This window comes from Meleagris gallopavo, chromosome 1, assembly GCF_905368555.1.
Source record: "Meleagris gallopavo chromosome 1, MGAL_WU_HG_1.1, whole genome shotgun sequence".
Taxonomy (NCBI): Eukaryota; Metazoa; Chordata; class Aves; order Galliformes; family Phasianidae; genus Meleagris; species Meleagris gallopavo.
This window is the reverse complement of record NC_139404.1, coordinates 140257613-140272824: the sequence shown is the minus strand read 5'-3', so window position 1 is coordinate 140272824 and position 15212 is coordinate 140257613. Positions and strand designations below refer to the sequence as shown.

At 37.2% G+C, this 15212-nt stretch overlaps 1 protein-coding gene across 2 annotated transcripts; it reads left to right on the top strand.

The window, feature by feature from the left end:
* The first annotated feature begins 170 nt into the window (after positions 1 to 170).
* ERCC5 (ERCC excision repair 5, endonuclease) lies at positions 171 to 15174 on the top strand. Of its 2 annotated transcripts, none has more exons than XM_085215536.1 (16): positions 171 to 312; positions 616 to 716; positions 1715 to 1890; positions 2389 to 2504; positions 2596 to 2688; positions 3818 to 3878; positions 4741 to 4884; positions 5773 to 5980; positions 6239 to 7180; positions 7647 to 7879; positions 8216 to 8335; positions 9768 to 9981; positions 11371 to 11515; positions 12560 to 12762; positions 13551 to 13633; positions 14523 to 15174. In XM_085215536.1, exons 2-16 carry the CDS (start codon positions 629 to 631, stop codon positions 15060 to 15062), a joined length of 3366 nt encoding a protein of 1121 aa, XP_085071662.1. In that variant the 5' UTR covers positions 171 to 312; positions 616 to 628; the 3' UTR covers positions 15063 to 15174. The 2 variants fall into 2 exon arrangements, with proteins under 2 accessions (XP_085071662.1, XP_085071661.1); XM_085215535.1 differs by having other exon boundaries at positions 612 to 716.
* The last annotated feature ends 38 nt before the right edge of the window (positions 15175 to 15212 follow it).

Sequence of the window (15212 nt, the reverse complement as noted above, 5' to 3'; positions counted from 1 at the left end):
ACGTAGGCGGTTTCCAGGTGAACCTTCTGCAAGCTGAATTTGGACCGGGAATTTAACTATTTAAAAGGTTGACCCCCCCCCTTCCCTAGCGAGATCCTTATAAGGCGGTTTCGGCCCCCCCCCACCCCCCCAATCATGGCGCCCGGCTCCACCCCGCCAGCTCCCCTTCCCGGCGGGTAGCGCGGCAGGGCGGTGAGCACGCATGCGCACCCCGCAGCGGGAGGCCGGCGTACGGTGAGGGGTTTCTCGGCCTGGATCGGGTGTCCCCCTCTCGCGTCGGACTCCGCCCCCAGACTCTTACCGCGCTGCCAGGTGAGCGGTGCTGCGCGCGCTGAAGATCGTCCATAGGGCGGCTCTCTCGCTGGGGTCAGACCAGTTAAGCGGTACCGGGCGGCCGCGGGGAGCGCAGACCTGCGTCGCGCTTGACCGACATTTGAGGGTTCTCTTGTGTTAAACCCTGAGAGTGCCATCCGAAGCGACGGGGCGGCGTTAGTGGCTTTGGGTTATTTGTGGTAACAATGCTCTTGAGTTTTCGATGGTAAAACTTCAGCTGTTCATACGGTTCTTGGGTTATACATTGAATTGTACCTCATTGACTCTTCTCTCTCAAGGTAGCTAAGAAAGGGCAATGGGAGTTCAAGGACTTTGGAAACTGCTGGAGTGCACTGGAAGACCTATAAACCCAGAAATACTGGAAGGAAAAATTCTTGCTGTTGGTATCCTTTAAAGTAAGGCTAAGGAACCAAATTTGTAAGAGAATTTATTCAAACCACTTCACTTAATTCTATATGAACAGCTTTTTTAAAAAAAAATATTTTAAATTGTGACAATACTTTGATATTTTGCCCTTCTACTATGTGCTGTTGAGATCTCACCTGGAGTACTCTGTCCAAATGTGGAGTCCTCATCACAACAGAGATGTGGACCTGCTCAAGTGCATCCAGAGGAGCACCATAAAAATGAACCGGGGATGGAACACTTCTCCTTTGAGGACAGGCTGAGAGTGCTGGGGCTGTTCATGTTAGTGGAAAGAAGGCTCCAGGGAGACCTGAAAGCAGCTCTTTAGGGGGGCTGTAAGAAGGAAGGAGATAGGCTTTAGCAGTGTCTCCTGTGACAGGACAAGGGGAAATGGTTTCAAACTAAAACCATTTTTAGTGGGATTTAGATTAGAAATAAAGAAAAAGGTTTTTACGATAAGGGTAGTGAATGAAGTAGTGGAATAGGTTGCCCAGAGAGGTGGTGGATGCCTGGAGACATTCAAGATCAGTCTGGAAAGGGCTCTGAGCAGCCTGATCTACTGTAAGTGTCCCTGTTCCTTGCAAGGAGTTGGACTAGGTGACCTTTAAAGGTTCCTTCCAACTCAAATTATTCTGTGATAATTGTTTCTAACTTTTGTATGAGCTTTCCTATCGTATAAACTTGGTTAAATGCTAGAAAAATGTTAGAAAGATGTGGAAATAAGTTATTCTTCTTTTATTTATAAACATTACTGAGGAGATAATGCTTGCTGCACAGCAGTTTCAATTTTACTTTTTGTCCAGGGCAAGAGAAGCAAGGATTTATTCTCTGAAGTTCACAAATATATGGTTAACAGTGGGTTCAGTAGGCCAAGCATGGAACAGTAAGCCACTCAGTCAAATCTGCACTTTATAGAAACTGTTAACATGCAATCTCACGTCTATATCATATTATCTCCTCTTAACCATTCTTTAAGATATCAGTATTTGGTTGAACCAGGCAATAAAGGGAGTCAGAGATCGTCATGGTAATACTATACAAAATGCTCATCTCCTCACTCTTTTTAATCGACTCTGCAAGTTGCTGTTCTTTCGAATTCGGCCTGTCTTTGTTTTTGATGGGGAAGCACCACTTCTGAAGAGACAGACCTTGGTATGTACTTTTTCTGAGTCACTGCAATATAAAATACATGTGCATGTCTGTTGATACTGAGTAGCCATTTTAAAATTCCTTGGATTCCATGGCTTCAGCCATGAGGGTGGAGGGCTTGAAGCACACTGTTGTGCAGATGTTCTTCATAATCCCAGTCCTCGTCAGCTCTTGGAGCATGCAGCTTCTCCCTTTTGATTGATATATTTTCAAGTTTGGTTTTCACACCTACTAGATTGTAGAGAGGTGGATGACAGCAAAAGACTGACTTCTACTTCAGAATGGATCTGAACATGACTCTTGCAGGCATTTGTACCCAGAAGCTGAAAAACACTGAGTCCCACGGAGGCCACTGACCCAGACTTAGAGGATTTGAAGGCTATGCCTATGTAGAGTGAGTTAGGAGTTGCTCATAGTCTCAGCATGCAGAATTCTAAGAGTTGTTCACTCGATGCATATCTTCAGCACCCAGCAAAATTAACTGGTGTTTTTTGTTCACAGGCAAAGCGAAGACACAGAAAAGAAATGGCCATCAGTGATTCCAGGAAAACTGCAGAGAAACTCTTGAAAACATTTCTGAAGAGACAAGCTATCAAAGCTGCTCTTACAGGCAAAAGGCAGGAATAAAAATTATTTTGCCTTTGTTTATATGTGGCAGCTAAGTTTCATGTAGCTAAAAATCATTGTTGTCTTCTTTTTTTCCCTAAGCAATGAAGTTTATCCCAGTATTACACAAGTTCGAAGAGAAGAAATTGATGATATTTATGTATTGCCCTCTTTACAGGATGAAGAGAAAAACAGGTAGGTAGAGTTAAGAAAAATAGCTTCAATGATTGTAATAAACTCAGATAAGAATATAAAATACTGTTTTTGAAGTTGTTGGAAGATTTTTGACCTGTATGATTCCTTAATATGTAACATATCTTCAGTTTGTGTTTTATTTCAATTTCTTTTTGGAGAGATTGGATTGTAGCTTGGATCCAGAAGCCTTCTAGTTATTTATTCTAGAGTAACTAATAGAACAAGCTTTCAGCCTGTAGATTAGATTTCTACCCTGAACTCTTGTTGAGGACACAGAGTACTCCCTCACTTTCTATGGCTACATCTATGAGAGTAAATGAACCTGACTGTTCAAGTGGGTAGCTGATATGTGACAGCTGGATGCTGGTTATTGTCCCCTCATCCAGCGGTGTAGATGCACTGAGCAGAAGTAGACATATTTGTCAAATATGTGATATCTTAAATAAGGGCAAGGGAGGTGATTGACCACCACTGCTCTTCCTGTGTGAAGCCCCATCTGGAGTACTGTGTCCAGGCCTGGGGCCCCCAGTACAGGAGGGATGTGGAGCTGTTGGAGTGGATCTGGAGGAGAGCCACAAAGATTATCAGAAGGCTGGAGCACCTATCCTATGGAGAAGGTTTGAGGGAGCTGGGCTTCTTTAGTTTGGAGAAGATCTGGAGAGACCTAATTGTGGCCTTCCAGTACTTGAAGAAAGCTTACAAGCAGGAGGGAGACTGACTTTTTAAATGATCTGATAGTAACAGGATAAGAGGCATGGCTTTAAATCATAAAGGGATTTAGGTTAGATGTTAAGAAGAAATTTTTTATTCAGAGGATGGTGATGTACCAGAACAGGATGCCTGGAGAGGTTGTCTTATCTGAGGAGATGTTCGAGACCAGGTTGGATAGGATCCTGGGCAGCCTGATCTAGTGGGTGGCAACCCTGCCCACAGCTGAGGGATTGTAACTAGATGATCTCTGAAGTCCTCTTCAGTCTAAGCTATTTTATTTGTGTGTGTGTACTTTGCTGTTGTGTGTATTTTGGTTTTTCTTTCCTAAGTGTCAGGGAGGGAAAGCTAATATCTTTTTGCTTAAAATACAAATTTGATTTACCTGAGGAAATGTCTTTTTTCCTGCTGTGATTTTTAGCTCAGAGGAGGAAGAAGAAAAAGAATGGGAAATAAGAATGACTCAGAAAAAGCTACTGCAGGTAAATACATCCTAATTCCCTTGTTGTTGTGAACTATCCTGTCAGTGCTATGTTTCTTTAAATAAAAAAAAGTTTGGTTTGAAGGTATAGGTGTTGTGATAGCATTACTGACCAAGTAAGCAAGTTGATTTTAAGAATGCCATAATTTCCTGCAAATCTGAAAATATAACTGGAATTTTCTTCACTTGAACACAGCAGAATAGGAATTATTATGGCTTCATTTTAGACTACTTTCTCTGGAATAAAAGTGTTTCTTCTGTAATAGGAAAAATTGAAATGTGTGCATTTTTTCACATGTGTATGCGCAGATAAGACAGCATATTGAACAGAATTTGCATACTTACCTGAGTACAGAGTGATGTTGAAATGCATTGGTCCTTGAGTTTTCACAGACAAACTCTATATTCCTTTCTGATGCGCTGAGGAAGAGGAGAAAAGAAACACATGCAGAGCTAAGCAGAATGTGTAATAAATTGTGAAATTATTTTTTCTTTCCAAAAAAAAAACAAAAAACCACCAACATTAAATAAACTCTCTTGGAAATACTGACAGTGTTGGAAGTAGTTTGCAAAAAGAAAAAAAAAAAAAAAAACAACCCTCTTTGGAAGGATAAAATCAGACTTGCTAAGGCTCTAAAACTGTCTTCTGTGATTCATGCTGAATATATTTTTATAAAAAGAATGAAACCAAATTTTAAAGTTGTAGTTCATATAGTGCGCATCAAACAGTATAGGAAATAGTAACAAAGATTTTATGGGTGTTTTTTGTTTTTTTTTTAATTTGAAAGGATGATGAGAATCTTTCACTGTTTTTAGGCTGTCATACAAAATAAATATATATATATTTTCCGTTTTTTTAATAGGAACAATTATTTGAAAACCCTCATGCTATAGATATAGATTCAGAAGATTTTAACAAGCTGCCTCCAGAAGTAAAACATGAGATCTTGTCTGATATGAAGGAACTTACTAAACGAAACAGAACATTATTTGAAGCAATGCCAGAGGTAATATTTAAAATAGTGGCAAGCCATTGGGGTGGTTCTATTGCAGATGAATTGCATCTGAAGAGCTTTACTCACGTACTCTATTTAATGACAAATGTTATGATAAGGGGGAAGGAAAAGCAAGCAAGTAATGATCCTTCCCATGTGTGCATTCAGTGTCCTATCTACTAAAATTGCCAGAGCTAATTTGGTTTGGCAAGAATGAAAAAAGCATGCTGTGTATCATCCCTCAGCAGCATCGTGCAGAATGTTTCAGTTACAAGGAACATGCTGCTAATGCGGATAAGTCAGGCAGAATGAGTGCAGCTTGGATTACAAAACTGCAGATTGTTAGGGGAGCTCACAAGTGGGAAAAGACCTGCATGTTTGTAACTTAGATGTGATACTAAAGCCATTCAGAGATGAGTAGGGAATTCTACTGTGCTACTGCCAGAATATCTTTCTGGAGCACAAATGTTTTTAAAGTATAGTATCAGATGGAATGATAGCTTGTACCTCAGTGCAAGCTAAGCACCATTTTGTGGTGGACAGCATCTTAAAACCACCCACATATGGATTCTATTATAATTGCATTGTTGTTAAGATGGGGACCTGTTCTGTTAGCCACCTCACTTTTGTTGATCACATCATTTAGATCTCATTGTGTTTAAACCAGCATTCAGGACTCCTTAATGATATCTTTTAGAATTCTATTGTGTATTGCAGCAGTAATAGCATTGTCACTTGTGAGTGCAGCAGTCAGTAAATGCCAAATGTAACCTACTTAAAGGAAATAAGAAAATACTTCTATTAAAAGGCTTTCCAGAGCATGGTAATTGCACTTGCTTTAAAGGTGCAGTTAGAGTCATTTTTTTGAAAAATTGACTTGGATTCTTTTTTTTTATTAAGGACTCCAGTGACTTTTCCCAATACCAGCTTAGGGGTTTGCTTAAGAAAAGTCACCTCAGTCGGTGTATAGAAAATGTAGAAAAAGAGTTGAATCAGCAGCACTCGGGTCAAATCCAAACACAATATGAGAATGAAGGTGGTTTTGTGAAAGAAATGGAATCTAGGAGGATAATCTCTGAAGACACTTCTCACTATATCTTAATAAAAGGTATGTCAGGTCTTCTCTATATAAAACCTTTTATTCACTGTGTGCAGCCTGCAGCTTTTAATTTTAAGAAAAGACCTGAATATTGTTTACAGGTGTATGTAGTGAAATTTACTGTACTGTTAGACATAATTAACTATGATTGGCAAGTATAGAAAACTGGCTTATTCATTTTCAAATGATGTTTTTTTTTTTTTCTTATGTAGCGTGGAATGCTAGTATAAAGCAGCATTTTATCTTAAATAAACCTATTTTTTTCAGGTTTTCAAGCAAAAGATGATACTAGTAAAGACTTGGAAGCTACTGCAGGACCCTCATCAGAAAGGTCTGAATTGAGTAAAATAAGTGAACCTCCAGCTAATGCAAAGTTAATTGCATCTGACAAGTTGCAGACAGAGAAAGATAACAGCGTAGCAACAGCACCACCCTCTCCCCAAACATTGCTTGCTATCCAGGCAGCAATGGTGGAAAGCAGCTCAGAAGAAGAGCTGGGAGATGAAAATAAAGAACGACTAAACCTGACTCAGTCTGTAACGGAAGAAGGCAGTGTGTCTCCAAGAACACTGCGGGCAATTCAGCAAGCTCTGAATGATGATGATGATGAAAAGGAGGAAGTTGTTACTGCTAGAACTGAGAGAGTGCAAACAGAAAGGTCGAAAGTGAAGGATTTTCTTAGTAGCTCAGATGAGGAAGATCAGATTCCTGAAGTTAAAGAGGATAAAGAAATACTTACATCTACAGTTCATTCATCAAACCAAGTAATTGTGCAGGATGTTGAATTTGGACAAAAGAGTCAGGAGTTGGAAAAAAATCGTATTACACCCGAGGGCACCAGTATGTCCACAGATAAAAATTACTCTTGTGTTGATGATACTGAAAAAGGGAAAGAAGTTGTAGACTCAGAATTAAATGGTTCAAAAATAGACTCAACTTACTTGGAAGACAAGGATGTGAACTTGTGCGTTCAGAAGCCAAGCTGTTCCCCTTCACAAGCTAGTAGAGGGCCTTTGATTCACAGTGAAACAGCAGGATTTTCTAAAACTGAAGAAAACTCGAAAATTTGTGAAATAATAGAGGAAATTCATTCACAAACAGAAGAGAATGTGTCTGAGGTACAAAAGGAAACTGAAATACTTCCAGCAACAGGAGGTCCAAAAGAGGAAAGAGAAGGGACATTACAGTCTGAAGACAGTGATTCTGATGGTATGTGCATTTTAAATGAGTAAAAAGATAAAAAGATAAAAGCCTTCCTGTATTTGAAATCAATTGAATTTAACCTTTCTTTCCTTGTAAGAAATGCTTTTAAACAGATCTATTCCTACACACTGGAATTGGAAAGAAAATCTAAGCTATATTTTCCCTATAGTGCTGTGCCTGGGTACACAATATGGAAAAGCAGGAAAGATTGTTTTTCTATACCTTGAACTTGATTAACTTATATATGGATGGTTAACTGCTTGTTTGTTTTTTTTTGTTTGTTTGTTTCACAGTTCATGTATCTGTTTATTTCATATAGCAAAAGCAAAAGAAAAACCAAGCCAGCAAACCCAACCTCAAAACAAAACAAACAAAAAACAACCCAACCCACTGTCCCACTAAAAAATAAGTTGAAACACATCTTTTTTTAAGCAAATAGCAAGAAGCTGAGCTCTTTGTTCTTCCTTTATAGGAAGCTTTATTGAAGTGGACGCTGTAATCAGTAATGAGGATGAATTTTCTACTAAATATGATGAGAGACTGGGTGATAAAACAGCACTTTCAGAAAAGGAGGAAGATGGACATGATACAGTCACACAGAACTTGCTGAATGATTCTGATGAAGTGCAGCTGACAAGCAGTCAGAATGCTGAAAAAGAAGATAATGTTGAAGATGCAAAAGATGAGTGGCAAGACATCAGTTTGGTAATTTTGATAGTTGTCTTAAGCTGATAGTTAAGTGCTATGTTGCAAAATACTTTTCAAGAAAAACCATCAGGGAACTTTTTCATAACTTTAATATATTTACTTAAATTCTGTAGGGGCATTTTTTTTAAAGATGACAGTTAAACAATATCTGAAATCAGGACAAGTGTCCTGATGAGGAGACCTAGGTATGATCTTATAATTTACTGCATAAGAGAAGCTATGACAGTTTCCTGACATGAATTAATGGAGCTTATACTACTAGTTGTGGGCATAGGTATTATTAGGTAAACTGTAAAATGGTTGAAATGACCAAAAACTTGTTTTATTTTTCAGGAAGAACTAGAAGAATTAGAAAATGACCTTTCTGCTGAGCAGGAAATGCTTCAGTCTCAAAAACAGCAGCAGGAGCGTGTTGCTTCTTCTGTAACAGGACAAATGTTCTTGGAAAGCCAGGTAATTCACTGAATCATTTCAATTTGATACAATATAAGACTGCCCTCCCACCCCTACAGTCAAATGTTTTCCTTTTCTTCCTCTTAGGAGCTTATTTTCTTCAGTCTGCTTGATTTTTAAATATTTAAAGTACTGAGATGAATCTTCAAGTCCAGGAATTTTAAGTAGATGGTATAACACTATAAAATAATAATAAAATTATGAATAAATCAACATTTTTAAAGCACGAGATTTTTAAGTATGGATCAATTTGATCTTTTTAAGGAATCTCACCAATAACATTTGCATAAGCCTGCAGCCTCTGTTTGATTATTCACATTGAAAGGATAATCCAGCCTAATGCAAGGACTACTTGAATACAGTGTCTCTGAGATGATACAACATAGCAGACTAGTAATGATATCTATGATGTGATAAAATTATTAGAATAATTTCTGAAACATACACAAACACTTGTATTTTCTTTTTTATAAAAATTTCCCTTTGTATAAAAGGGATAATTTGTATGGTTATAAAGTGATGGAAATTCTTCTTTCCTGTGTACTTACTCGTATTGTTTCTTCAGATTTTTTAAGGGTTAATGGATTGTGCTTTGTAGTATTACATATCATATAACGGTATTGCACAATATATGCAGCACTTAGATGCATGTATTAGATATATATACACATTTTTATTTTATATATATATATGTGTGTGTGTGTGTATATATATATATATATATACACACATTTACCAAATATATACTAAATAATTTATATTTTAGGTTTTGCAGTGATTGTTACATCTAAACTGGGAGCAGTGGTATAAATGGAAAGTATAATTCATAGAGATGAAGTAGTCCAGAACTGTGTAAACCTGGTGTGTGGGTTATTTAACTGAGGATGAATAATGTATTATATAAAAGCAGATAGTGTAAAATATATCAAAATACATGTATACCAAAACGTTATCCTCACAGAATGAGTAGTCTGCCTTCTATTAGTTGCTTGATACACATATTTCTCATATACTTTCTACTACTTCTGTGAGCTAAGTTGAAGACTAATTTTTTTCTTTTTCAAACCTGCATCTCTTTTTTTCATGGACACCACATAAATGTATTTGTAATGTATGGACTTTTGTCCATGTGAAAGTAGTAGTTATAGAAAGAACGATACTTAATTTTTTTGTATAATTAAAATAGGAGATTCTCAGTCTCTGTAGTAACAGTGTGAACCAGCAGTGCTTGACTTGTGTGGCACTATCTGCCTGAACTGACTAAGTAGGACTTTTGCCTTAACTCTGCCTAGTACTTTTTAGTGGAAATTAAGATTTGCTGTGAAATATTAAATACCTCCTAATTGTGAATTTAGCTTTTTTGAGTCATATGTTAGTATATTACGATCCGTTTTTCAGATGAAGTATTGACTGTTTTGTCTTCATCCTACAGGAGCTTCTCCGCCTATTCGGCATTCCGTACATTGAAGCTCCTATGGAAGCAGAGGCACAATGTGCTATATTGGACCTCACTGATCAGACCTCTGGAACAATCACTGATGATAGTGATGTTTGGTTATTTGGTGCACGGCATGTTTATAAAAATTTCTTCAGTCAAAACAAATATGTGGAATACTACCAGTATGTTGATTTTCAAAACCAGCTGGGTAAGGGCCAGTGATCGTAGATACAATCTTTGATAAGACACTTTTGCCATGTATCTTTCTGAAGTTGGATTTCCTACAGAAACAGATAACACATGCATAAAATGCAACGTTCCTTGGAAAGTTTCTAAAGACATTCAGTTGGATTGCTGTTTTTATTGCCAGATGGAAATTTATTTTGGATATATTGACACGTAATGATTAAAAGGGGATCCAATGTACTATGTAAGAAGGTTTTTCAGTTAATATTGACAGCTTTTTCTTCTTATTGTTCTTGAACTTCCTAATCAGATTATTGCTAATTATGTTGAGCTGTTGAGCTTTAGTGTTATGTAGTATATTGGAGAAAATATGCATAAATGAGACAACAATAATAATAATAATAATAAAACAACCTATAACACTTTTGAAAATCACTCTGACACTTTTAGGATATGGTCTTTGAAATCATATTTTAATACCTTCAGTATGTGAAATTCAGAATGCAGTGGAAAATGTATCTGTTTTCTTTTCTCAGCAAAGAGAAGGCTATTATTTTACTTATTATTACTTATTTTAGATATGCCACTGTAGTTTACTTGGGAAGAAGTTCTATAAAACCACACACGTGAATTTTAGTCGATATTAATGTAATAAACCAGATTATTTACTGGAAAAAATACCCATCATCTATCTTCATGACACATTCCTCTGCAGTTTAATGCATTGAAAAGTAGTATAGAGTGTAAAAATAGTATAATTCTTTCTTTCTTGACAGTTGTTGAATATCCCGACTAGCATTCTGATGTGTGCTAAGACACACATCCCTCCTTTTCTCCACAGAAATTTCTTTTTTTATCTAAACTCCTGAAGCTAGTCACTGAAAATCACTCTGGCTTTGGAAGATCTTACTGATTACTATGTAGAAATGGTCTAGTCAGTTCTTCTTCTTTCTAGCTGTTTCAGAGGCTCTTTTAGTCTGTCGGTCCAGTTTGGGAACTCTTCATATTATGGAACTGAGGACTTGAATATTTTTATTTCTGATTTAGGAGTTATTAAATTCAGGTGAGCATTAGGTGAGAAAAGGATGGAAAAATGTATGCGTATAAATACATGAGAAAAATATGTAAAATAATCTCTCTTCTTGAAGGCCATTGAGGAAATCTGAGTTTCTACATTGTAGCAATTTAATTTTAGCAAGATATGCTAAGCTGTGCTTAGGTAGCAAATGCAGCTATGGTGCTTGAGGTAACAGTAGTATATTAACGCTGCTCTAGAATATAATTTAGCAAATCTGGATGTTAATGCATGTACATTTCTTTTGTTGTTTGTCTTTCAGAAAATACAGTATTTTTAATTTGTAAGAATGAGGAATCCAGTGGCTATATTTGGTTTACACACTTTCTTTTACAGGGTTAGATCGAAGCAAGTTAATTAATTTGGCATACTTGCTTGGAAGTGACTACACTGAAGGAATCCCAAATGTTGGCTTTGTAACAGCGATGGAGATCTTAAATGAATTTCCTGGGCATGGATTGGAACCTCTCCTAAAATTCGCGTATGCTTTGCTGAATTTTGTTGTTTTTCTTTCTTATTTTTCTGCAATATCAATGTTAGTGAATATACTTTCTGCTACTTAAGTATACAACAGAACATATGACCATCATCAAGGAGGCTAACTTAACTATAAAATATGTAACTCCGTTGTATCGGTACTTGAAATGGCAGGTAATCAAAACGATGTGTTGATGCAGCAATTACAGCAAGACTAGTGAAGAAATAGAGCAGCTTTAAAACTGTGCAACTGCCTCCAAGTTCATTGCAGAGCTGGATCCCTAGTGGAGTCAAGGTTGTTTCTTCCTGAGCATGTGAGAAGGTGCTGTAGCTTGCCCATAGAGAAAAGAGACTTGATGAACCTGGAAAGAGACAGACAGGTAGGCTGTGGGGAAGAACAAAGTTTGAAGTGTGCCAAGCCAATTGTATTGGCAATTGTGAGAATCACAGACTCATAGAATCTTTTTGTTGGAAGGGACCTTAAAGATAATCTAGGTCCAACTCCCCTGCTGTGCATAGGAACACCTTCCATCCCTGTAGACATTCAGGGCCAGGCTGGATGTGGCTCTAGGCAGCCTGGTCTAGTCGTTGGTGGCCCTGTGCATAGCAGGGGGTTTGAAACTAGATGATCTTTGAGGTCCTTTTCAACCCAGGCCATTGTATGAATCTGTAATGCCACTAAACCAGGTTGCTCAGACTGGTTAGAAGTTTGTTTTTGTTTGTTTGTTTGATCTCTGTTTTTTATACCAAAAAACTCCAAAGAATGATTGTTACATGCGGGGTATCCTTCCATTTGGCTTCTTAGGTGGAATCCAGGTAATGTTTGCTACCTTGGCTGACAATGCCTGTGTTTACTGTATGTTTTGTCCTTTTTACTTTCAGATTCTTATGCCTGTTTGTCCATTTCTATTTGAAAATCTCCTACCTCATACCTTGCAGTAGCTGAAGTAGGGAGTCTGATTAAAGCCATTTAGGATAGCACAGTGGCTCTTGGCATTTCAAGTTTACATTTTATGGGAACAAGTGAATACTTTTCTCTGTTTTTCAGTGAGTGGTGGAACGAGGCTCAGAAGAATAAGAAAATCAGACCTAATCCACGTGATACCAGAGTCAAGAAGAAATTGCGGGAGCTGCAGCTTTCTTCAGGTTTCCCAAATCCAGCAGTGGCAGAAGCATACCTGAAGCCTGTGGTGGATGAGACAAGGGGCTCATTCACCTGGGGGAAGCCTGATGTAGAGCAGATTAGAGAATATCCTTTTACTATAAGACAGGAATTGCTAGCTAAAAATACTTAGGTTAAAGATCATAAGGCTAGCTAGTGTCTCCGTAACAGTGTGTCAAATTCTTAGCATCTCACTGGTGTGGGAGACCTCCTTACCCCATCTGAATGTACTTTCCTACACTGATACTAACTCTAGAATTGAAAAAAATGTAGATATATGTGCTGGTATTTGAGGCTGTGCTGCCCTTCTGCTTCACTCTGAATGCAGGGTCTTACAGCTGAACTAACTTGTGACATCATAATTCTGTAACTGTACTGTCACAAGTAGATTTCAAAACCTGTTTATTCACCACATTCTTTGCAATAATGCCATTTCTCACAACAATTGTAGCTTGAGCAGCTGTGAATTGTTGAAAAGTAGATGGCAATGCATAGAGAGTTAATAGTATTTTAAACAGTAAACCAAAGTTCCAGTGTTTGTAAGTGTAACAATAAGGTTTATTTATAGATGTTGTGTTTTATGACAGTGCTGCATAGCCAAAATGCACTTTTTCTTTATGAAGACATGCTTTTGGAAATGCTGATGTTAGAGTTCTGTAACTAACAGAGATGTAATGTCATGATGAAAATACATAGCATAACACTAGAATCATCCACATAACTTAGTTTTAATAACTTAAGATATTTTATGTTTTTGTAGTAGTGAAATCTCTGAAGAAACTTTCCTCTAGGCATTGATTATTTGAGAAATTTCTATTTTGTGTTTACAAAATAGTAGCAATAGCCATTTTGTAATGTTCCTTAGCTTTCTGCATATTCTGTAAAGATCACTTTGGCTGGACTAGGACAAAGACAGATGACATCCTTTTGCCTGTGATAAAACAGCTAAACTTGCAACAGGTATGGTACAGAACCATATATATCTTAAGGCTAGCTGGAAAAATGTAAGAATCATTTTGAACTGAACAGCAAGGCTATATATTTCTCAGAAACTGGGATTTGGGCATTTTTTATCTTACTGTATATTTATATTTTAAAATCTTTAAATGATTCCCTAGATTTTATTTCTTTATGATTGGCTTTATTGTGAGGCATTTTACTTAATTTCAGTGGTTGCAATTTTAATACTTGATATAAAGCTTTATCACGTACCTACCTCAAATCCAGGTTGCAATTTGTTTTCTGTGCTGGACATAAATAGAACTACAAGTACCAACAGTACATTTAGTGCTTTTAAAAGACACTATGTTGTCTCTTAAAATGATTCATAAGAATGCCCCTAAGATTTTAGTAAAGTGAAATGGACCGTTGGGTACCACACTCATTCTTTAAGGAGAAGTGCAGAATGAACCATTTATCAAGAGCCCATTTATAATATTACTGTTCTTCACCAATAACTGTGCTGTGAACTTTGATACAACTTTAAAGTGAATAGAGATGCATGCTGTGATACTCTGAAAGTCAGTGGTAAAATGGTTTACTCACATTCTTTTCTTTTGCTATCAATGAGTTGTAGTCTACACCAGTCTTCTAGGCTCTCTCTGTCAGTCAAAGGAGTGAAAAGTACCACAAAGCAGGTTAAATCTATATACTTTCAGGCTGACTAGAGCAACCACTGGAAGCATCTGTCTCTTAGCCAATTTTGTGGATAATATAGAGGACTATTCTGATTTCATTAGTCTTTATCCTGTTTTAATTTATAATGCTTTGTACAGTAACTTAACTGACTTTCTGTCACAAAAACATCCAAAGCTGTTTCACTGTTTTGTTTTGTTTTGTTTTTTTATAGACTCAGCTTCGAATCGATTCATTCTTCAGATTAGAACAACATGAAAAACAAGCTATTAAAAGTCAGAGACTACGTAGAGCTGTGAGTTGTCTAAAGAGAAAGGAAAATGATGAAATTTCAGAGGCTACTGCTGTTATGGAGAAAGAACTTAATCAGCACAAGGGAAAGAAAGGGGGAAATGCTTCAGGCTGCACAGATCATCAAGCCGTGGTGACAGAAATCGAAAGTGGGAAGAAAAGAAGGCATTCAGATTCCAGAAAAGTACATTTATTTGGAGGTGGTTTTGTTGGGAGTTTGCATCTTTCAGAAACTTCTAGTGACTCCTCAGCAGAAGAATCAGAAAACAGAGATTTAGACAAGAGCAAAAGAAGGAAAATTGCCTCTAAAACAGAGACAGCAGACCACAAAAAGAGCTACAGTAGCTCAAGTGGTGAGGATGAAGAATTGGGAAACATGATTTTGGTGACTGCCAAACCTGTATTTAAGGGCAGAAAACAAAAATCACAGAGTAAGGGAGGAAGAAAAAAGAGGAGGTCTTAAAGGAAAGTAGTCATGAAAAGACAGACTATATAAATGGGCTTTATTACTTAAACTCTGTAAGTATTCTCATTTTTTGGTATAAAAACAATAAATTATCCTTATCAATCATGCATTTGTTATGAATTGTCTTTGTGTCCAGAATTTAAATAG

Excerpts from the sequence above, each read along its gene's own strand:
- ERCC5 (XM_085215536.1), top strand. The coding sequence starts at position 629 with ATGGGAGTTCAAGGACTTTGGAAACTGCTGGAGTGCACTGGAAGACCT. Across the intron at positions 2,689-3,817 it reads CAGGATGAAGAGAAAAACAG|CTCAGAGGAGGAAGAAGAAA; the intron begins GTAGGTAGAGTT and ends TGTGATTTTTAG. Across the intron at positions 7,181-7,646 it reads TGAAGACAGTGATTCTGATG|GAAGCTTTATTGAAGTGGAC; the intron begins GTATGTGCATTT and ends CTTCCTTTATAG.